Source organism: Pelobates fuscus, chromosome 3, assembly GCF_036172605.1.
Source record: "Pelobates fuscus isolate aPelFus1 chromosome 3, aPelFus1.pri, whole genome shotgun sequence".
NCBI classification, from domain to species: Eukaryota; Metazoa; Chordata; class Amphibia; order Anura; family Pelobatidae; genus Pelobates; species Pelobates fuscus.
Window position 1 is genome coordinate 43,722,963 of NC_086319.1, and position 22,777 is coordinate 43,745,739.

The 22,777-nt window shown below is 35.8% G+C and overlaps 1 protein-coding gene across 5 annotated transcripts in view; it reads right to left on the reverse strand.

The window, feature by feature from the left end:
• Positions 1-22,777, reverse strand: part of NAV3 (neuron navigator 3) — a 662,176-nt gene that overhangs the window by 54,727 nt on the left and 584,672 nt on the right. For 4 of the 5 annotated variants that reach the window (XM_063446980.1, XM_063446978.1, XM_063446977.1 and 1 more), the window contains 11 exons: positions 19,477-19,747; positions 17,989-18,682; positions 14,117-14,608; positions 13,408-13,470; positions 10,932-11,092; positions 10,183-10,371; positions 7,643-7,695; positions 5,832-5,855; positions 2,485-2,562; positions 1,289-1,372; positions 179-290 (listed from right to left, as the gene is read on the reverse strand). In XM_063446980.1, the coding sequence (XP_063303050.1) occupies positions 179-290; positions 1,289-1,372; positions 2,485-2,562; positions 5,832-5,855; positions 7,643-7,695; positions 10,183-10,371; positions 10,932-11,092; positions 13,408-13,470; positions 14,117-14,608; positions 17,989-18,682; positions 19,477-19,747 (2,221 nt within the window). The remainder of the gene's footprint in view (positions 1-178; positions 291-1,288; positions 1,373-2,484; positions 2,563-5,831; positions 5,856-7,642; positions 7,696-10,182; positions 10,372-10,931; positions 11,093-13,407; positions 13,471-14,116; positions 14,609-17,988; positions 18,683-19,476; positions 19,748-22,777) is intronic. The other variant, XM_063446976.1, reaches the window with a different exon arrangement.

Below are 22,777 nucleotides of genomic sequence, written 5' to 3' on the forward strand. Positions count from 1 at the left end.
TACCAAAATGACTATCAATATCAACAATACAAACATGTTAGATGGTAATTAGATGTAAAAACATTGGTATTTTGAATATTCCGTTGATGGTGGCTAACCGGATAAAAGAGTTAATACTTCTAATTTATGGCAATAAATATAATATTTCAATGAGGTGTAAAAAGAATGAAGGCACTACCTTTATGCGAATGGTCGGACCCATTGAGAGCACCTTGAATAGCAGCCTGCGCAGCAGAATTCTGAGCTTTTAACATTTCTATTGTTTCTCTCAGTTCAATCAGCTCCGATTCCTAAGAAAGGAAAAAGTAAATGTATCATAGTAAACCGACGCGGATTTCAAACTCACAAGCATAAACTAATCACATATAGCCAAAAAAGAGGAACAGATACATTAATAATAACAACACTATACAGAGGTGGTGATGGTGTAATGTGATAAATCAATATTGATCTAATATTTAGACTGCTGTCTCAGTGAATCCACCCACTAAGAAATATATAACTCTTGCGAAACTGGAGGATTCAAAAACAGTTATTGGGATTCTGAGCACGTGTTAGTCGTAATTAGAACTGAGTCACACAAGTCACAAGTATGGGGGTAGCAGTTCCCTATACTGATTGCTTTCTGACTGTGATTACCTTATCTATTTTTACATATCATCCTATAGATTCGACTCTTCTTTCTCACATTTTTAACTATTTACAGATACGTATAAAAGCAAAGCAGACTGGTTTGCCGCAGAGCGTCCCAGTTGACTCACAATAAATAGATAGCAATGCTGTTATAGCTGCTATGCCTATATACCTATGCAATTCTAGTCCTCTGCAACTATTCAAGTCACCTGCCATTCTATTGTCTAATTTAGTCAATAAGAATAAATAATAGCAATCTGTCTGTAGAGCATGCTGTCATTATTTCTAATGCATTAATAAATTAATGTTGAGAACAAATATTTGTTTTGACCAAAACCTAATAAAAAACATATGAAACACACACTTATACATAAATAAAAGCAACTTTTTAAACAGGCATTTTGATATCCATATATATTGTCTTAATCAAAGTAGAATACTGCTTTTGAGTAATTGTACGTAGTCTTTGGAGAAATAAAGTGATAACTTCAATTCACAGCAAGAAAACCCCACCCATTACTTCATACTGATTATGTATCAAACCAAAATATATCATGTGTGCAGGGCAAGGCTCAGTCAGAGGCTGAGATATATTTTCGAATTTCATTATTCTATAAGCAGTGGATGTTTTCCAGGCATCAGAGCCTAAACTCACCTTTTGTTCTGCTGTCATTGTGAGGCTTTGCAGTCTACCAGTCATATTTCCTAAGCTCTTTTCAAAAGCAGCCACCAAATGAGACTATAAATGAAGAGGACAGAAGGCATTCAGAATTTCATCAACAGCTCACATTGATGCCATAAACCCATCACTCAATGAACCACATATTTGTTGAGATAAGTAACTAGCTTGATTTCCTTAATGTAACCAATAATGTCAGCAATCTTAAATTACCTTTGGCAGCTTACCAATGACAGAATGTTCTCTGCAGATTTATTTATCATGTTATTCTATCTAAAACATTCTGAAATACTTTTATTGAGCAATAACAAAAGAAAGATATAGTCCACATAGCTCAGCAATCTAAGTATTCACATTTTATTTTCTACAGCTCACTTCTGACTACCTACCCACATTGCCGAAAATTACATTTATTTATTACAATAGTGATAGGTTGAAACAATCTTTCATGAAACTCAGTCATTTGATCTTGTAAAAATGTGTCACGGCTCCTGGCTTTCGCCAGAATAGATAAATCATACTTACCTGGGTTACCTGGGTTACGGCAGATCGTCTTTGGCTAGTTTCCTCAATTGTCTCTTTCTCTGTCCCCAACCTTGGCTTGTTTTTTGACCATTCTCTTTTACGTCACGGTGGGCCATTCTAAGGCCCGGTATAAGTTGCCCTTGTTCTTTTGCTGTATATTTATATGTTACATAGCTCTGCGTGTTGGGTCATATAGTAATCATGATGGAATGTACCAAAACATATTGTTCATGATGTAAAATGTTTAAACTGTGATGTTTTGTTACTAATTATTCTACAAGGAATTCTTTGAAAGAACGCTTCAAGCATCATGGGGACTACATCCTACTGTAGTGTTTGTGGCATCAGGAGCACCATGAAGATTTCCCACCGTAATCTTTTTAATTATTTTAGCATTGCTTGACACTTAACTGGGTCGGTTGGAATAACCTTTAAATAATGTATAATAAACAATACTTTTGGAAGCAAATGCATTTTTTAGTAAACAAAATATAGAACACGGCCCTTTATTCCAAGTTGTTGTCATGCATTATATTTTGTACTGTGTATTAATTCTAATAACCCTACGCCCTTATCATAGCGTCACTGAACTTCTCGATACTTTTTAAATAAACAAAGTGATTCCCAGTAGAAATGACTGCACTTACATTGGCTGAAAGTTGGGAAGTTAATGTGGCAACCTTTTCTTGGGAAGCAACCAGCTCTCTTCTTAGTTTCTGTATTTGCTGAATGACAGAAATAACAAATAATCTTAAATATATGACACATCTTCTATGACCTAATGAGGGAAGGTTTGACCCCTGGGGAGTTTAAGCTGAGCCATGAAGTAAAGGACAATTATACGACATATTGTATGTTTTGGGGATCAATGATGATTTCACAGCAAACAAATAGAAAAATGCAAGTTTTCAAAACTGAGTGCTTTAATCTAATACATTTTTTTGAAAAATAAATTGTGATTTATCTAAGATACAGTAAAGTGTCAGTTCACTTTCCCAGTTTTTTTTTTTAAGAAATATAAACATTATTACTGGATATTCTTAAGGCACTTGATGAAAATATATTTTCTGCCCATAAAAAGTCAAATTTTGAATATTCATACCAGCCAATATTTTTTTTCTTATCTGATTTCTTTTTCCAAGTCACCTTCAAGCCAATCAATATCCAACACATCAATGCTAGCAAGTATTATAAAGGGCACGCTAGAGTGATAATGTTTAATTTTTGCAGTGGCCATTGGACCATCAGGATCTATTTTCTATTCAGGTTTGGCTTTTTTCAGGCGGGTCTCAATATTTAAGAGGTTTTTATTGTAATGCATGGCCATTTCCACTACCAGAAAATGAGGATTGTGAGGATATTATTTGATAATGCTGGTTTTGGTGAGTGAATTTATAAATGATGGTCATGTATTGACCCTCATATGATTTGGTTTTACTTGTTACAGTGGCAACTGATTACTGGAAGATGGCCATGTGGCACAGTCATTAAACCTTGCACTGTTGAGGATTTTTTTTTAACTGTTTAGCTGCTGGCTGTTAGGGCTGCTTGTGCTTGACAATTCTCAATGTGAAAACATTCCAAATGTAATTGCTTTTTTTGTTTGTATGTTTGTTTTTTTGTTTTGTTTATTTTTTTTGGTTGTAACTTTGGGAAATGTAAGATTCATAATTACGTAGATACAGACCAAATAATATTGTAGCTCTTGGAATTCCCTGGAACATATATCAGTTTTTACACACATTGATTTCATGCATCATTTGCTGAAGCACAGAGAGCCAAACAGAGCAAGATCATATATGGTACATTACAAATTATCCATCCTTTCCAAATTTGTTGCAAAGCAGCAAGCGAAACCTGGATACATGATATTCTTAATATATATTTAATACCATATATTATTTTATTATTTTAATATATGTTTTAACTGTTTTATTTTTTTACATATAATAAGTTATAGTTCTTGAAAGAAACAATAATAAAATTGACTATCAAGATATCCACTAAACATAGTTTTTTAAATATAGCATGGCCATCCTTAAGGTATTGTAAATGGAATTCTGTATGACACAGATTGCTATAGGGTACTTTCTGAGTACAGTATAGAATTTGTGTGCACTGGATTACAGGAAAGAGATTTTGCAGGCTTAGGCAGTTCTGTCTACAATAATATTAACAGCTTTGCTAGATAATATCCTTTGCAAAGATGCTTCCACCAGTTTCCAGGATGTGAAAAGTCATTCACAATATGATTGGAAGATAGAATCTGGCAATTACTCGACAGGTCATCTTTTTCTGATATTAGAAAAGTAATAGCCACCAGTGAAATGAAGAAAAAAAAATTGGACTCTGAAAAGAGAAATGAATAATTGCCATTTTCTGGGCTGTGATACAGGCGTCGGTGTGTGGGCAAAAGGTGACGTTTTCTTTTTGACATTTCTCTCTCAACTATCTAGAATTTGACGACTCTCAAGATCGTGAACTTTGGGAGATTTAGATTTTTATTCCCCTTTTCTACTAGGTGATAAAGGATATTGACACAAGTGAGCTGTAATTTTGCAAAACATATATTTCTACTGGTGGTTATCCAATACGGGATATTAGCTACAAGAGCAATCAGTACTATCGATAAACAGAAGGATATTTTGTGACCGTAACTTTTTTGATGAATAAAAGAATAATTCGAAACTATGATGCACACGATCGTGATGAGAAGGAAAGAAGAAAGATGCTTTTCCTAACCATTGCTTCTTAACCCATTAAATGCCAAATAAATGTTTGTATATTCTGTTCCCTTAAGACCTATCGCCAGCATGGATAGCCATGTTTATTTAGCATTTGCACAGCCCTGCTGAGCTTGGTATTCAATGTTGTAGGATCCTACGTATAGACCTCGATTTAATAAGATTTTCAAATGATTCAATACTGTTTCAAAAACTTTCCAAATTATTTTGCACTCAACCCTTCGCTTTGGAATCTCAGGGTGCTGCTGGATCAGTTCCAGTACCAAAGAGACCATGCATAAGATATAATTGTGGAAAGTAATCCAGGCACTCCAAATTGTTCCAAACAGTAGGCAATTTTATTGGACCCAAGAACCACACAACGTTTCAACCCCTTGACAAAGGCCCTAAGGGGTCGAAACGTTGTGTGGTTCTTGGGTCCAATAAAATTGCCTACTGTTTGGAACAATTTGGAGTGCCTGGATTACTTTCTACAATTATATCCATAAAAGTCTATGGGAATTTTTGTAGATAAATTATTTGAAACATTTTTCTAACTGCATTGAATTATTTGGAAAGCTAAATAAATTGAGACCATAGGCTCATAATGCACAATATATAATTTTAAATCACTTGCCCATAAAACTGCAAAATTGAGAAGAAATTGGCAATTTAAGCTTCACTATCACTACATTTATTGTAGTGATTACAGTTTAAGGAGTTTTTGGGTGCAATTTTGAGGAGAGCTGATTTTCTCCATGACATTCAATATCTGGTCCCTGTGTATTTACTCTGGTTAATGTGTATTATACAATCCTGGGTGTCTGTAAAAAGCGTTGACGGTAGAGGATTAGCCCTGGAATCATAGTCATAATCATGGCCATTAGCAGTCACTAGTTTATAAACTAGGGTTAGTGATTAGAGTTAGGAAATAGGGATACGGATTCAAATTCAGCACTGAAGGTGCTGTGGACAGAGCCATGATAAGAAGCTAGGTACATTATAGCATCACATGAGCCTGTGTAGGTGAGAGAGTATACTTCTGTACCCTATACTCCAACAATTCCCGGACTTTCTAACACTCACAGCAACAAAATAAATTGAGAAGCTTAGATATAAAAAGTAGAAATTTTTCAACATGAGGAGCAATGATTAGAAACATTTTATTGGCCTCCTTTATGGCTGCAGTCACTCTTGTTGGTTTTAACTCAAGCATTGAATTGATGGATTCCATAGAATGAGTGATTCAAAAACAATGAGTAAGTTCTTACCTCTGAATGTGCTTTTTCTTCAGCCTGTAAAATATAAAACACAAAACAAGTTTACATATAGTCAAATTTAATGCAATCTACTAAGAGCACAGTGATAAAGTATCTATGCATGTGTTGCAGGACTCTGAGAGCAGATGGTTTGCATTGTGCATTGCATTGTGGGGCAAAATGCTTCACAGAGACAAAAATATGGCCAAGAGACCACTATTCTATAACAGCTCGATGTCTATCTGACTAACTGGTGGATGCCTGATGATGAGATTGTACAGGTAACATGCTACCTTTGCCCTAATGATTTGCAGAACTCTAATTACCAAATATTTACTAGGCGGTACCATTATGTGGTTGGTGAAGTTTTCTTTTTGACATTTCTCTGTCAACTATCTAGAATTTGCCGGCTCTCCAGATTGTGAACCTTGGGAGATTTTGATATTTTTCCCTTTTCTACTGAGTGATAAAGGATATTGACACAAGTGAGCTGTAATTTTGTAAAACATATTTCAGCTGGTGGTTATCTAAAAAGATTGGAAATTACTGCTGATTAGTTGGGTAGCCATACGCACCATGCTGCATTATTTACCATTGTCAACAGAACACTACAGTACAACTGGAGCCCTTAAGCCAGCTGGGCTAATAGGTCATGGCTGACTGAATGTCAAATGGTTTCAAAAACTACAGGTACTGGATTGTAATCCTGTGGTTTTAGTGTTTAGCATGATATTGAAACTTAAAGATGGATCTCGCTTCCACAGAAGACAAGAACTATGACATATGAAACCAGTGAGAGTACTGTGATGGTTATAATAAAATGGCACCAGTGATCTTCTCGATCAAAGGGATGATTGAAAAGCTTAACAACCTTCTAGGAAACTCTGAAGAAATGTTTCTGTTGGTACTGTAAATGTTGTTTGGATAAACAAAAAATATTGAAGCTTATGTTAATACAGTATATACCGGATGCTGGTTTATTTTCTGTATGTGTGCATTGACATTTGTGACTTGGCAAAAAATGCTAATTTGTTTGGAATATTGATTAATACATAAGAAATTGCGGTAATTGCTTTATTACTCCTCACCCATTAAATATATTCATTTACCTATGGATTTTCATTACCATGCAAATGGCATATCAACATGCAGAAATAGATTTGTATAATGTCTTTGAAACAAGAAATCTTCTGAGATTTATTATCATGATGTAGGGATAATTTACTAATCCAGGTATCAGCTATTTTACCAGCTATAGTATTATAGTTTGGAATTTGTAATTACACTGCACATTCTTTGTGAATCCTTGCTTAGTGGATAAATCTGTCTTTTCAGAAACAAATGCTCCTCTCCTGACATCTACTGGTCATTTTAAGAATGCAACATTTCGTCTAACAATTGTAGGCATTCTATGCAAAATGCAATACCAGGTGGTCCTCATTTTACGACCTATCGGTTTTATGACGGCTCGCACTTACGACCAGCTCCCTAGCATGGGGGTAAGTGCGAGCTGTCATGGGCATTAGAGGGATTCCCTGCTCATAGACGAACGCACCAGAGCAGGGAATCGCTCTAATCTATGTGTCTCATTTTCTATTTAAATAATAAATATTGTAAGCAAATGGTTATGCCACCACTAAGGGGCACATTTAGTTAATAACCACACCTCCTTCTTGAAAGTTGCTTTTCCTATGTGTGGTTATGTATTATGTTATGTATTATGCTTAGAGTGTGTATTCAAGAAAAAAAATCAGTGATGCAATCTTTTCAAAAAGAGTAGATAAAACATTTTTTAATATGTATATTAGATAAATAAAGCTTACTGTAGAATAGAGAGATGATGTGCTGGATACCAGTGATAATGAAGATCCATGTACTAAAAAAAACAATGTAGTTAATAACAATACATTAAACAAGTGAATAGTAAAATGTTATAGCAGTTTAAAGATATGGGACATTAGCTGGGTTTTCAATATCTATAGGTGGTCTGTTAGAGCTAGGTATATAAATTCTATCGAACTATAAAGTAACCATTGGCGCTATTTTTCAATATACACTGAACAAAATTATAAACGCAACACTTTCGTTTTTGCCCCTTTTTTCATGAGCTGAACTCAAAGATCTAAGACCTTTTCTATGTACACAAAAGGCCTATTTCTCCCAAATATTGTTCACAAATCTGTCTAAAGCTGTGCTAGTGAGCCCTTCTCCTTTGGCGAGATAATCCATCCACCTCACAGGTGTGGCATATCAAGATGCTGATTAGACAGAATGATTCTTGCACAGGTGTGCCTTAGGCTGGCCACAATAAAAGACCACTCTAAAATATGCAGTTTTAGGTGCTTGATAGTGATCATATATAGGTTCTTGAGCACCTACAGCTAACTCTTAGTAAAGAGATGCATTCATATACATGGTATAAATGATATACTGCAGTACTGACAACAATTTGTATGAAAACCGAGATAATCCATTGTAATCATAAGTTGAACTTAGACCTGAGGCTGCACATAGTCAGGTTGTATATTTTTCCTACACCATTATAAGGCATTGGAGGTTGGATTAACCATGACCTTCTGCAATAATAGTAGGTCTTTAAAATGAGCTAGGTGTGGTAACATATGGAGGTGTTAGATGTACAGGACAAGACTACAAAAGTCATCATCACCACCAAGAAAAGCACACATAAACAACTTGAAATTTGAAGCGCATGAGAAATAACCTTCATTAGACGATGAACCAGTAATGTATAAACTAGGTTATATGTAAACAAGTATGTCCGAGATGTTCACGTTTTTACCAGAAAATTAATATACTGTCATGTATCCTTCAGAATTTAATACAGTACATATACAGTTGTAATAAAAATTATTAAACTCTCATTGAAAACTAGGTTTATTGCCAAATTTGTACAGACTTGCAGTTGTTTGCAATGAACAAATCAAACAAAAGCAATTGAAATAGTTCAACACAAGTGGTTTTCCCAAATTCAACTGAAAATGCAACTCATACTGACTTATCCAAACTCAAAATGATTCAACCCCTTCTTGGCAACCATCACCAGCTTCTGGCAGCATTCCTGAGGAATCTTAGCCCATTGCTCGTGACCAATGGCCTACAGTTCAGTAATATTCTTGGTTTTACATGCTGCAACCACCTTCTTCAAATCCCTCCAGAGATTTTCTATAAGGGTTTAAGTCAAGTGACTGTCATGACCACTGTAGAATTTTCCAGAACCTATCTGCAACCAAGCCTCGGTAAACTTTGAGCTGTACTTGGGATCATTGTCTTCTTTGAAGTTACAATGATGCCCAAGCTTCAGTTTCCTCACACAATTTTCTCCTAGGATTTCCTGATACTTCAATGAATCCAACTTGCCTTCCACACGCTACAGGTTCCAGTGCCAGAGGATGCAAAACAGCCCCAGAGCATCACTTAACCACCACCATGCTTAACTGTAGGCAGAGTATTCTTTTCAGCCTATGCTTCATTCTTCTTCCTCTAGACATACTGCTAATCAATTGGGCCCAAAAAGTTCCAGTTTTGTCTCATCGCTCCACAGAACATAAGCCAAAAACTTATGTGGCTTATATATATATGATTTTGAGCATATTGGAGCCGTCTTTGCTTGTGATTTTGGATTAGTAATGATATACATCTTGGAGTTCTGGCTTGGAAACTTTCTGTGTTTAGTATGAGCCTTATTGTTGCCACCAAATCTTGCTGCAGATCTTTTGTGGTCACTCAAGGGTTTTTCACATCCTACCTCCTGGTTGCAGCCATTGATAACTTTCTTTTTTTGTCCAGTTGTTCCTTCAACTTTGAACTTCCGAACTATGCTTCCAACGATGTGTCTAAGAACATTCAGTGGCTTCGCTCCTGATTTGTGAAGGGTTATTATCTCTTCTCTTAACTTTGTGCACCATTCTCTTGACCTATCCATATTTCTAACATGCAGTAAAACATGACACTCAACAAACCCTAGCCTGTTCAGGTATTTTAAGTGTTCCAGCTCAAGCACACTTGGTCCAACTAATGAATCCCTTGATTAGTTGCACCAGGTGTGCTTGAGACATATTTGCATATTTGTGCTGTTGTGGGGGATTCTATTCAGGGGGCTGAATAATTTTGAGATTGGAAAAGTCACTACAAGTTGCATTTTCAGTTGAATTTAGGGAAACCAGTTGAAGTAGTCATTGTGTTGATTTATTTCAATTGCTTTTGTTTGATTTGTTAATTGCAAACAGCTGAAAGTCTGTAAATTTTGACAAACAAAACAAATGTTGAATTGAGGTTGAATCATTTTGATTAAAACTGTAATTATCAGTAAAATTGTAATTGAACTTTAAAATAAGTGTATTACCTTCTTCCATACTATCTCGGAAGGAACCTGAATGGCTAATTGCTCTCGGTCTATCTTCTAGTGAAGTAGCACTTCCGCACAGCTGGGAGTCTTCATACATCTCGAAGGATGAGTCCTGGGCTGGAATACTGTTAGATCTCATCATATTGGGACCAGGAATGTTAAACTGTGATAGGTTGGTCGGGCTCACTGCAATAAAAGATATGATATAATCTTTATAATATCTGTAAAATGTATTGTGTTTTATTAGGTCTCTAGCTAATATTTTAATAGTGTGCACATGGCTACATCAGAGAGTTTGAAAAAAGGTTAATGTTCCTGCAAAGTAAAAAACTGTGAGCTGCCTAACAATTCACAGATCCTGTTTGGCTGCTGTCATCACATACTATCTGCTCGTCTTAGTATTATTTTGTAATTGACTCTTTTTTGAAAATTATTTGTTGGGGGTTGATTTTTAAACAATTATTCAGGGTTGCTGTATCTTTCATGCAGAGGGAATTTGCCAGCATTTCAGATATGGGCAATATCAGTGTGATATGAAAATATTATAGAATCTTTCTTCGATGGCACAAGTGTGAAAAAACATTTTTGAGACTTGAGTGTGGACTAACCGAAGGACAAGCTACTGAGGTTTCTCTGAGCCTTTGCTTGTTCTCAGAGTTGTCATGGTTTTATTTTACAATTATGTAATTTTGTATTTAAAAGGCTTCCGATATATGAAAACCTCAATTCCTAAGTACTTCACTCACCCAGATTAGAGTAGTGATATTTTCCATTAGTGGATGAAGATATCCCGGATGGTGAAACAATCGGAGATTGGCTGCCTGTGTCCTGTAGGCCTCCTGTTGAATGAGATCTTAACCACTCCTTACCTTCTTCTTGACTTGCCTGTCGAGATGATGGTGTGTACCTGGAATTTTAATGTGCCATTTTATGGTATTGTAGTAGGAAAATATACACATATAATAGAAATGTATTTGCAATCTCAGGCAAGTGCCATGTACACATATAGGAAAAATAATGACATTAAATATATTTACTGCATGTTCAGCAATTTGCATAGCTTGACATTATGATTTTAAAGCAAAATAAGAATGCATGCTTTGCAGTAGCTATTGTTACTCTATGGTGTCCAGGGGTCCTTCTCTCCACTGATACCATGCATGATTAGTGATGGCACAAAATTAAAATATGCCTAGTTTAGAAATAATTGTATATCTTCTGTACCCCTTGGGTATTCCTTCTGCTCACCTTGAATTCTTCACCTGTTTGTTCATATTTAATAAAAGGCACATATATAATGCCCACATTGCTTACCGAATAAAGCAGCCCAACAGAGACATGTAGGATTGTTTAACATTTGATTGGTTATTGAATGCAATTATTGCACTGATGATGTAACATATGGTTCCTATAAAGTTTTCAGGAACTGTGCGGCATTGAAAGGACCTCAGGGAGAGAGAATCTTCAAGATATGTATATTGCGTTTGCATCTGGTATATGACTGTACAGATTTTATATGTTTTATTGGTGATAACCAAGGTAAATATAGAGCTATGAGATTTAATATTGTTACATAGGTGCCTCAATTATGTATTTTTTTCATAGTGATAATGTGTTGTTAATGGGTTCCATATGTGTAATATGTAAGTGTTGAATTGATCTGTGTTGGTAGTAGATTAATAAATACAATTATAAATGTGACAGGTGAATGGAGAATTAATTGGGGTAGCTGCTATTTGTGAATATATAAAAAAAAAAATATATCAGATTTAGGTAATCAGTCTAGATAAGTGGGCCCTCATTTCAAAGTCTGCCTAGGACTCTACAAAGCTTAACTCAGTTCTGGAAAATTCCAGAATTAAAGGACTACTAAATATACTAGGACCATTAATCTCAGTGAAGTGGTCTGAATGCAGTTGCCCTGTAATTTTAACTAACAGTAATCTGCATGTAGAGGCCTTGTAGTTTTAATCCTCACAGACTGACACTAGAAGGATAGAAACGCTTCTACGCTGGCAATCAATAAGACATGCTAGCTTCCCTGTAAGGAAACCGGATTGGTTGGGATCATTAGTCTGGATGCTTTCAGCCAAGGAGGTGGAGTGGCAGGACCGAGACCATTGTTGCAAGTGTTGACATGTAAGTAAATCTCCCCTTTTCAAACCTTTACAGGCATGGGGGACGGGAGGATAAATAGGAAGATTAAAACTATAGCTTTAGGAATATGTTTGTATAGTTTGTATAGTGTTCCTTTAAGTTTCCCATCCAAAGATTTCTCCATTAACATCAGGTTTGTTCCTCAGTACTCTTCATAGCAATAATACAACCCACCAAAACAGTACCTTTTCCCCATTATTCCCATTTTTTCCCCATTATTCCCATTATATTGATATACCACGTTTGAGAGACTCAGCCTTGAAGGAGTGGGCATATCCATTAACTATCGGTTTAATTTGAAATACACTGGCGAAAACATTTCTATTTGCAAGAAATTACTAATTAATGGCTAGTGGCCACAATCCAATATACATTCACAAAAACACAGTAAAATAGCATGCTGTAATAAACCAAATGACAGATTTCATCTTTTTGAGAAATCTTGTAAAAGTGCAGACGGCGACAAAAAAACACAATAGAGCGTTCTCTTTGCCTTCGGTATAAACACATTGTGTTTTATAACTGCAACATAGTATTAAATTACCAGACAACATTTAGAGGAGAGCATCAAAGCTGTAAACAAGAGACTGGAAAGATCACGCGTGAACAATATGACAACTGGAGGAATAAATAAACACAAAAGCAGCCAACAGGAAGTCAAAATATGTTAGTATAAGTTAAGGAAAATTAGAAGACGCAAAACATAGAATAATAAATCACATATGGTTATAATTAGATACATATAGGAATGATTCATGCTGTCCAGTAGTGATGTGCTAAGACTTGTAATTATATTTCGTTTTTTTCTTCGATATGTTAATTAGATTTCCTAGAAATTGCAAGGATGGAGAAAGTAAAGGTAGTTAATTGGGAATGCTAGTTGAAATAAGTATCCCATAAGGCATTTTCTTTCTCCAACACTATATGGCCAACATGTTGCATTTATGATGAACATAAAGTCTTTTCAGCAGCCAAGGAGAGCAAGGAGGAAAGTAGAGAGTAACGTAAGACAAAGGACACCCCAAGCTGTGCTAAGGCAGCTGTCATGCTAAAAGAATAGAATACCTTAGTCCCTTTTTGGGTAGTGTATTTCGGTCAAGTTGCATACTGTTAAAGTAAAGAAAACCCCTAAGAAATAAGACAAACAAATCATTATGAATTAATGCAGTGTCGTCTGAAAGATTTTTAGAAAACTATCATCGACAAACAATAGTTGAAATCCAGTCATAGTCGCATTTGCTTACACAAGGCATGGTATTTTTTTTCAATGTCAGGTTTGCATTATATTACGTAGCACTTAACAACCATTGAGTTTGGATTTTATCCTGACTCTGAAAACACTCTGTGAGTCTAAATACAGAATTTGCAAACATCATTGTTTGAACATGATCATGTCCTACTTCCAAACAGATTAAAGACTTTCACTCACATACCCAGGGGATGTTGGGTTTAACCAGGACTCAGAGCCTCATCTAACTGTACATATATATTATGTGTAATGATGTTGAACATTTGCAGTTTTATACCAAGGTCAGGAACATCTTATTATCAATGTGAAATTAAATGGAAAATAAAATATACATTAGTAGCCTGCATTCTTCAAACAAGTCCAATTGTTTTTGAATATTTTTGAGTTTTTATATAATTTATTTCTGAAAAATACGGTTTTGTGATATGCTCCTCAAGGATTTAATAAGCCTTTCGTTTCAATATTTTAAATTAAGAAATTACCATTAAGAACATATTCATAATATATATGAAACAAAAAGCTCACCTTTCGGAAAGTGTAGACCTCACACTGCCTGTCCTCATTAGAAGGCTTTGAAGTTCCTGTGTACTGGTGGTAAGTCCAGAGAGTGAACTGTGATGGCTGAGTGGCAAGTCAATAGATTCCGAGCTGGTGTGAAGACTATTCATAGATTGGTAACTAGGTGTGTCCTTGCTTCCAGCAGAAGAGCTGCTTAGATTTGCTGTCCATACCTGATTGCCTGATGTAAAGGAGTGAACAGAAGCAGGACTGGAAGCCAAAGACTGCCCTAGACTTATTACATCAGGTGTTAATTCATTAGGCTTGTTGTAGAGAGGGCTACTGCTACCACTTTGACCTCCAGCACTGCCCATGCTTCCTGTACCTGATGAAGGAGAGTCCAGACTGCCTTGTCTGGCTAAAGAAGGGTTGCTGGCACTTGACATCACCGATGTGGACTTTACACCATCAGTATTAGGAGCAGATGAGGGTTTGTTTCCAGCTTTTGCCCCAAACAATCTAAACAAATAGATATATATTAAAAAAAGAATATGGATGTATATACGATGTATGTAACACGGCTACACCTTTAGCAGTTAGTGGACTACAGCTATGAAAAATATATGACGGGCACTTATTGGAATTTAAATTACAGGAGTTTATAGATGTTTGAACAGGGCTGTGCCAATGCTAAACAGAATGAGAATGTCAAAATTGCCATTTAAATCCAGCAATCCATGTTTAAATCCAGCAACACTCAACTGATAACATGTACATATCCAGTAACTAATTAATTACAAAAGTAGCATATTTTATTTTGTTCATAGCTATTTTGAATAGAAAAAAACAAAACACAATAAGTATCTATTTCACATTTAAAAAATTGTATACTCAATAAAAACATTGAGTAATTTGTGGATATTGATATAGGAAAAAGCTTTTTTCCCCCCATATTCTTGATGCATTACCACGATTTATTGAAATGAAAATGCTAAGACATTGTGGTGTTTTGAAATTACAAGGGCTTTACTAAAGGTCAGGACTAGTGATATTAAGATGATTATTAATGCAAAGCCATAAATAAACTTATCTGTTTCTTCAACTCTGGCTAAATTTATTTTAATTACCATTAGTAATTTTGAAGAAATTGTAGAACATTTTTGAGAATGCAGAATAGAAGGTGAGAAACCTACAGACACTTTTATAGGTATACGACGTCTGTATTGTAGAAAGCCAAACTTTACACACAACATTTGGGCATGCATTTGGTCATCGGGATGGTCATCAGGATAGGGAGCATTTTGCCTTAGGTGAATAATCTTAGATATAAGTGATGTATTGCCTGGAGGTGTATGGAGCTACAATCAATGACATTTCCCACTTGTTATCTCACTTGGTAATTTATAGGAGATATCTGTTCAATTTGGCTGTCCATACATGTAATTTAATATTACTTTCCAGTAAATCTAAATTGCCTAGAATTTAGCAGATGTTTGGCACCATAGACACATTTTAGTACAAATTGTCTTAACAAATTCCCACACTTTGTTTTTCTCACTTCAGATACTTTACACAAATGTTGAACTTTTGATGCAAATTTAAAGCCAAGTCGGTACCACTGTCAGCAAGCTATTGGATTTAACAATAATGTACTTTAACATTAAATTATTACAATGACTAATGAATGTTTCCATGAAAACCTCTTAATATATCAATGTAAGTCATATTGTATCCATTAAGTCATTAATGTTTAATAACATGTTTAAGCAAATTTATCTTGTTTTGACAACATTTTCTTTGCATATTCTCTTACACTTATGAAATAAATAAAAAAAGCTGTATTATTAACAAAGAAAGACATTAAAAAAATAAATAAATAAAAAAAAAAAGAGAAGAAAAACTTCTGCTTTTGGCCACAAGATGGAAACAATCGCACATTTTCTCAATATGGGATTCGATGATCTGAGATTTTTACAGGTTCGTACACTAAATTTACTAAATTGAGAATTCAAAGTGAATTTCAAAATTAAGATAAAAATAGACAAACTGGAAAAAGTATCGGCCTTACACCTGAAACCGTGTATTTTTGTTTTGTCTCCTGGAAAAATTACATAAAATCAAGGAAAAAAAACAAAACACTCAGACTCAGAATCGGTGGATATATAAAGCAGAGGGAATATTAACATTTCCAAATGGAGATGCACCAAAAAGGATTTACTACAACTTTTGTATGTTTATTTATTTATTTTTTTATGTATTTATTTATATGAGGGGGGTAAGGAGGGGATTCTGTTCAAACATTCCAGTAGCTTTCTATTGGACAATATGGCTTTCCAAATGATTCAATAATGTTAGAAAACTTTCCAAATGATTTATCTACAGAACTACCCATTAAAGTCTGTGGGAATTCTTGAAATTTTGTAGATAAATCATTTGGAAGGTTTTCTAACATTATTGAATCAATTAGAAAGTTTATTATATCGAGGCCTATCTTAGCCATCTTAACCATCTGGTCCTCAGAGATTCTACAAAATTGAATACTGAACAGGGCTGTGCCAATGCTAAACAGAATGAGAATGTCAAAATTGCCATTTGTATATTTACAAATCAGAAACATGCTGTAACTTAATCAATTAAAAACAAAACAAATACGGAAGTAACAAAAGTCAGGAGAAGCTCTTGGATTCCACAAAGCTGACAACTTTGAGAATACACATTAAGCCAGGTAAATTAAAGTGTCTCTGTCACTTCCCTCTCCCCCCCACCCCCCACCAAAAAAAGGGAGTATTTCATTAAAGGATCACTATAGGGTCGGGAACACAAACATGTATTCCTGACCCTATAGTGTTAAAACCACCAACTAGCCCCCCTGGGCCCCTCATGACACCATCAATATAGTAAAAATATTACTGTATTTAAGCCTGAAGCTACTGGCTTTGCCCTGTCTGCCTCAGAAAAACAAGCAGTCTGCTGACATCATCAGAAGTAGTGGCCTGATCCAATCACAGTGCTTCTCCATAGGATTGGCTGAGACTGACAAGGAGGCAGATAAAGGGCACAGCCAGCATGATTCAAGCACAGCCTTGGCCAATCAGCATCTCCTCATATAGATGAATTGAATCAATGAATCTCTATGAGCAAAGTTCAGTGTCTGCATGCAGAGGGAGGAGACACTGAATGTTTGGATGCATTTTAGGCAGCAGTGACCCAGGAAGGATCTCTAACAGCCAGTGAGGAGTGGCCAGTGAAGTTATCACTAGGCTGTAATGTAAACACTGCAATTTCTGTAAAAAGACAGTGTTTACAGCAAAAAGCCTAAAGGTACTGATTCTAATCACCAGAACAAATTCAATAAGCTGTAGTTGTTCTGGTGACTATATTGTCCCTTTAAAAAAAAAAAAAAGCTTTATGAAATACTCACACTGGCTTTACTAGAATTTCATAGAAACTCCAACACAGTCAATATATATATATATATATATATATATATATATATATATATATATATATATATATATATATATATATGTTTTCTACACTTAACAAAACTTTACAAAAAGCAGAGACACTGCCATCAAGTTTTGCTAATTACCCCAGCTGTCACTCGTAAAAAGGTGATTAAAAGAGGAAAAAGGCATTGTCTATGGAGGCTCCTGCTTTCATGTGGATCCTCCACACACATCAGGGTTGAACTCTGAAGAGTGTCCTTCATATAAACATACCAGCATTGAGGAACAGCTTCAGGTAAGTAAAATGTACCTTCCCCTGCACCCCTTAGACCATCACACACCAAGTAGTGATGTCACCATCAGGGGCCTCAAAATATACAAACGCTACAGAAGGTGACAGAGCCACTTTGTCATGCATTTATCATCAAAAATCGTTCACAAATTTCTTACCTCCGAAATGTGGGTGAGGCAATATCAGGATATTTTGATCCTGGCTGTCTGAGTCCTTGTGTACTACATGTAGTGGCTGATGTTGGGCTGGATTTAGGAGAGCTTGACAAAGAAACACTCTCTGAATCTGACACTGCTACTTTCTCTTTCTCCTTGTCTGTCTGATTAATGCTAACAGGGCTGGAACGTCCAGAGCCAATTTTTGAAGGTTCTCTTAGTTTTGTACCAGACGTCCCTGCTGATTTACTGCTAACATTGGAATCAATACTACTTGTGCTGGACCTGTGTCCTCCTCTGCCAGGAATTCCACTGGTGCTGGATTTAGATGGACGTGGTAAACTACGGTATTGCAATGTAGCCTTTGAAGTAGCCAATAGTACTCCATCATCTTGGTTCTGTGAACCATCAAAACTTGTTTTCCGTCCTGCTCCCTTTCCTACAATGGCAGCTGATTTAGGCATTTTACCAAGAGTTGCTGATCCACTTGTGATAGTTGCTCCACTCCCAGTTATATTAGTGGATCCAGCCTTTTTAAAACCAAAAGAACCCGTGGCAGTCGGCCTTGCAATTCCAGAAGGAGGTTTTTTTCCTTCATCACCACTGCTTTTTCCAGCATCTGAAGGAGACCGTTGAAGAGATCCACCTTTTAGGGGTGTTTTTACTTTTTCAGAAGCCTTTACATCATCTGTTTTTCCTGATAGTATATACAACAAAGGCACTATGATTAACCATGGTTATAATAGACAAAACAACATGTATAAATAGGAGGTAACATTCTGATTAGTAGTTTCACTAACATACCACATTTTCAGGTTTTATTTTGTTTAGCATTAAGGATTCAGATACCACTGATGCTTTAAATTATGATTCAGGCATAGCTTTAAATTAAGGCCTTATGGACAAACAACAACTAGCGCTACCTATCTGTGCTGTGCTATATTTACCTATATATGACACTACAATTAAAACACATTTGTGCCAATAATAAAGCATGGTTGAAAAAAATGATCATGGATGACTTTTGGTATATATACATATATATATATATATATATATATATATATATATATATATAAAGTAGCAGATGGAATTAGTATCTTGTAATACCTTATTTATTGGACTTAAATAATTTTGGAATGACAATTATTCGACTAATACGGCTTATATATTGTTTAATGCATTACAATTTTTGGCCAATCGACAAAAAAAAATAGTGAATGCACTCTTTAGATACATAGATAGATAGATAAATACAATACTCAAAGGATATAGCTTATAACAATGATTGACAGGGGTTTAAGTATATAATAATATACTGAGATTATTACAAAACAAGTCTTTCAAGTATTGATTGTCATGATGAGTCATGTTTGGCTGTAGCAAAGGTAATCTAAATTTTATCTTTTTTTTTTACTTAAAAGTACTAAAAAATACAGTGATAAAGTGGAAAATAGTACACCCTGCTTCCATGCCTCAGGTAATGCTCACCTGGTGTTTTAAGAGAGCTACTTCCAGTTTTGTGCCTTGAGGACGTGGTCCCAATTTGAGCAGTCATACCTCGCCTCCATGATCCCGTCTGAGAAACAGACATTGATTTTTGTCCCCCTTTTTCAGACTCTTCAGACAGCCCTGTCTGATGGCCTTTCCATTTTCCACTTGTATCTGATGTGAGGTCATATTCCTCGTCTTGTTTCTTTAATTCATCAATACACCACGATTCGGCCTCAGTCAAACAACGCTTTTCAGTATCGGTTTTCGACTATAAAACAATTAAAATATTTCAAACTGGCAACATTGCAAGGTTATAAACCAACTATTAAATGTAGTTTGTGCAAGAATATTCTATAAACAGGACAGTACTATTAAACATTACATTCACATAATTTATTCATTTGGGAAGTTCTGTATAACTTAGTTAATTTTCCATCTGCCCCTATTTGTTACATACAGTACCAAAATATGAAAAAAAATTAAGGGGGAAGTATCCCTTAAAGTAGAGACTTCCCACCTAGTGAATTGTCAAGACAGTTAAATGTTACACTGTTATAATAACGTAGGAAGGTTGTTCTCAACTTAATTAGAAATATTGGTTGAAAATCACTATATTGAGTTCCTAGAGAACCAAATATACACCAAAGTATATACTATATGTTAACAGTACAGTGTACAGTGAGGAGGAGCGAGGAAAATACTCAGGTCCTTAGGTAGCAAGACAGACATGGAGATAAGGAGCTGAGGTAAGGAGCTGAATGGTTGTCAGGCTAATTAAAGCTCCTTGTTAAAATTAGAGGAGATAATGCTAAACTCAACTTCAACTCTGGACACTGTTAAAGGGTGAATAATTATTTTGTATTACTAATAAGGTATAACCTACAATCATGCATAGAGACAGTGGAATAGCAGAAAATCTATCACTCTATCACAACTCCTAATAGTACAGAATATAGGTTAAATACAAAAAGAAGAGTAAGCTTGACTACTGCTACCAGCACGTAACCTACCGTATTCCACCGATGAGATGATAGAGAGATCAAAACAACCAACCTATACTAAATCTAAAAAATAGGTAGTTATTAGTCTGAAAAAGGGCATAAGATCAACAAGTAAACCCTAAAATGCAAAGGAAAGGGAGGGTGGAAGCAGTTAGGTATGGTTGAAAATGAAATCTTACAGTCTCACTGGTTAAACGTACAGGTGGTTGACATTAACACCGTATACATTGGCTATATCTAGGTATTCAAATAATCTAACCTACATACCTTCCCTACATAGTCTTTAAAATACACAACACCACAGCTATATATAGTGCTCAGATAGCTTCATACCTTCCCTACTAAAAGTGCTAAAAGTGTTATTTGATTTTAAAAAAAATTGTAAAATGAAAGATATGCCTGATGAGTGTTTAGGTGCAATATGTTGCACCTACATCAGGAATAAATGTTCTTTGCCTCAACCGGGCTGTAAAGAGGGGGGTCAACTCCTGCCCCGATGCCTCCACACCCCCTTTTTTATAGCTTGGTGTGTGATCTTTATCTGGCTCTTCCAAGCTGAGAATTTATGTCATTTTGAAAATCTGGCTTCCTGTTAGCCTTGCCTTCCACTTCAGTTGATATGATGTATATACCAGTCCACTCTGTTACAAACAGAAAAATAAACTGTGGTCTTAGTCACTCGGAATGCAATGTCTGCTTGGAGCACATCATGTACCACCTTGTTCTTATAAATCTGCTGAATTGCCTGATGTGTTAATAAAATGCTTTCTCGGTTTATGCAAGCCATAGCATTATACTGTTGTGTAATACGCCTTTTTTACTTTTGTCTTTTTTAATGTGGAGAAAATCTATATAATTTTTAACACTGGTCTCATAATGTTCAGCTCTAAGCTTTGAAGATCCCATCTGGAGCAGAATTTAATAGTTCATCTCCCGAGTGTGTGTGATGTTTATAGCTGACTGATCCACATGATACACACACCCTCAAACACAAACAATTCATACATGTAATATATCTTTTGAAAGGAAAACTTGTTCACTCCGTATCATTTAGTTTTATTGTGATTTATGTTTATGTTTGGAACTTTTATTTTACATCACCCTTGTGCTTATCCTTAGGATCCATATTATTGAGTTGGGTGAGTATTATATGGATTTAATTTCTTGAACTTTTAATAGCATTGATTTTTATTTGTGAATGTTTCAGTTTTTAAGTATCTATAATAAATGTAACTATAATAAATGTATCTATATGGACTTATGACACTTTTTGTTTTGAGTATGTCTATGATCACATTAAAACAGATGAGTAGCAGGGGCAGAGTCTCTTGAACTAACCAGGCATGCTTTGTATGAGCTCCTGCTAATGGTGCCGATTCCCCAGAGATATTTTGGGCTACAGAGCTGGGAACTTCAAGATGAGGTGCTACCTACTCGAGGGGCACTCTGCTGAATCTTTTGAGACCTCTCTCAAGACCGCCAGCCATCGGGATGCGCGGTGGCAGGTTGTGGCCTACTAAAGGCTGAGTTGGGGAAGTGCGTCCGACTTCCTCACTTCACTCAATCCTGTACAGCACAGCAAATCTCCTGTATCCCGGTCCCCACTAGACTGACCTGCCTAATTGCTACTACTCCAAACGCCTACCGCCTGAACAGCAGCAGCCACACTCCCCAATGTGGAGACAAGATGGCGGATGTGCAACTCTCACACACTATGATGCTTCAGTATGCGGGGAAGATTCCACTCAAGTTTGTGGAGCAGTCGCTTCAACAGCTGGATGAGCTGTTTGCTAGATTCTGGCCCACCCTGGACAGCCATGCACTCTCAGTGGGGTTGCAGGACTGACTAAGGTAAATATACCCTGTTATGCAAAACTACTGTTCGCTGCCATTCTTTCTACAATCCGTTTATGTATTAGTTGTGACAGGTCAGCATAGCCTGCACTATCCCGTTATATAAAAATTAGGCAAGGCTGAATGTTAGGCAAATGCTACACAATATATGTACATCTTAGCGACCTTGCAGATACACTTACGAACTGATGTATATTGAGTTTAATCCTGCACCTAAATCTGTTAATGTTTTAATCTTCTAACGCTTAGACGCATGAACCAAGCTTGTGGTTTATAATTTAAATTGAGGCTGATATTACCAGGAGTAGAATATTATATGCTTGTGTATCGATCCAATATTCATGATATATTTCCTATATGATTTGATTGAATATCTATGTGTATACTGTTACTCCGCTACTATTAATTGTAAACTCTTATTGCCTCAAATAAAAAGAGATTGA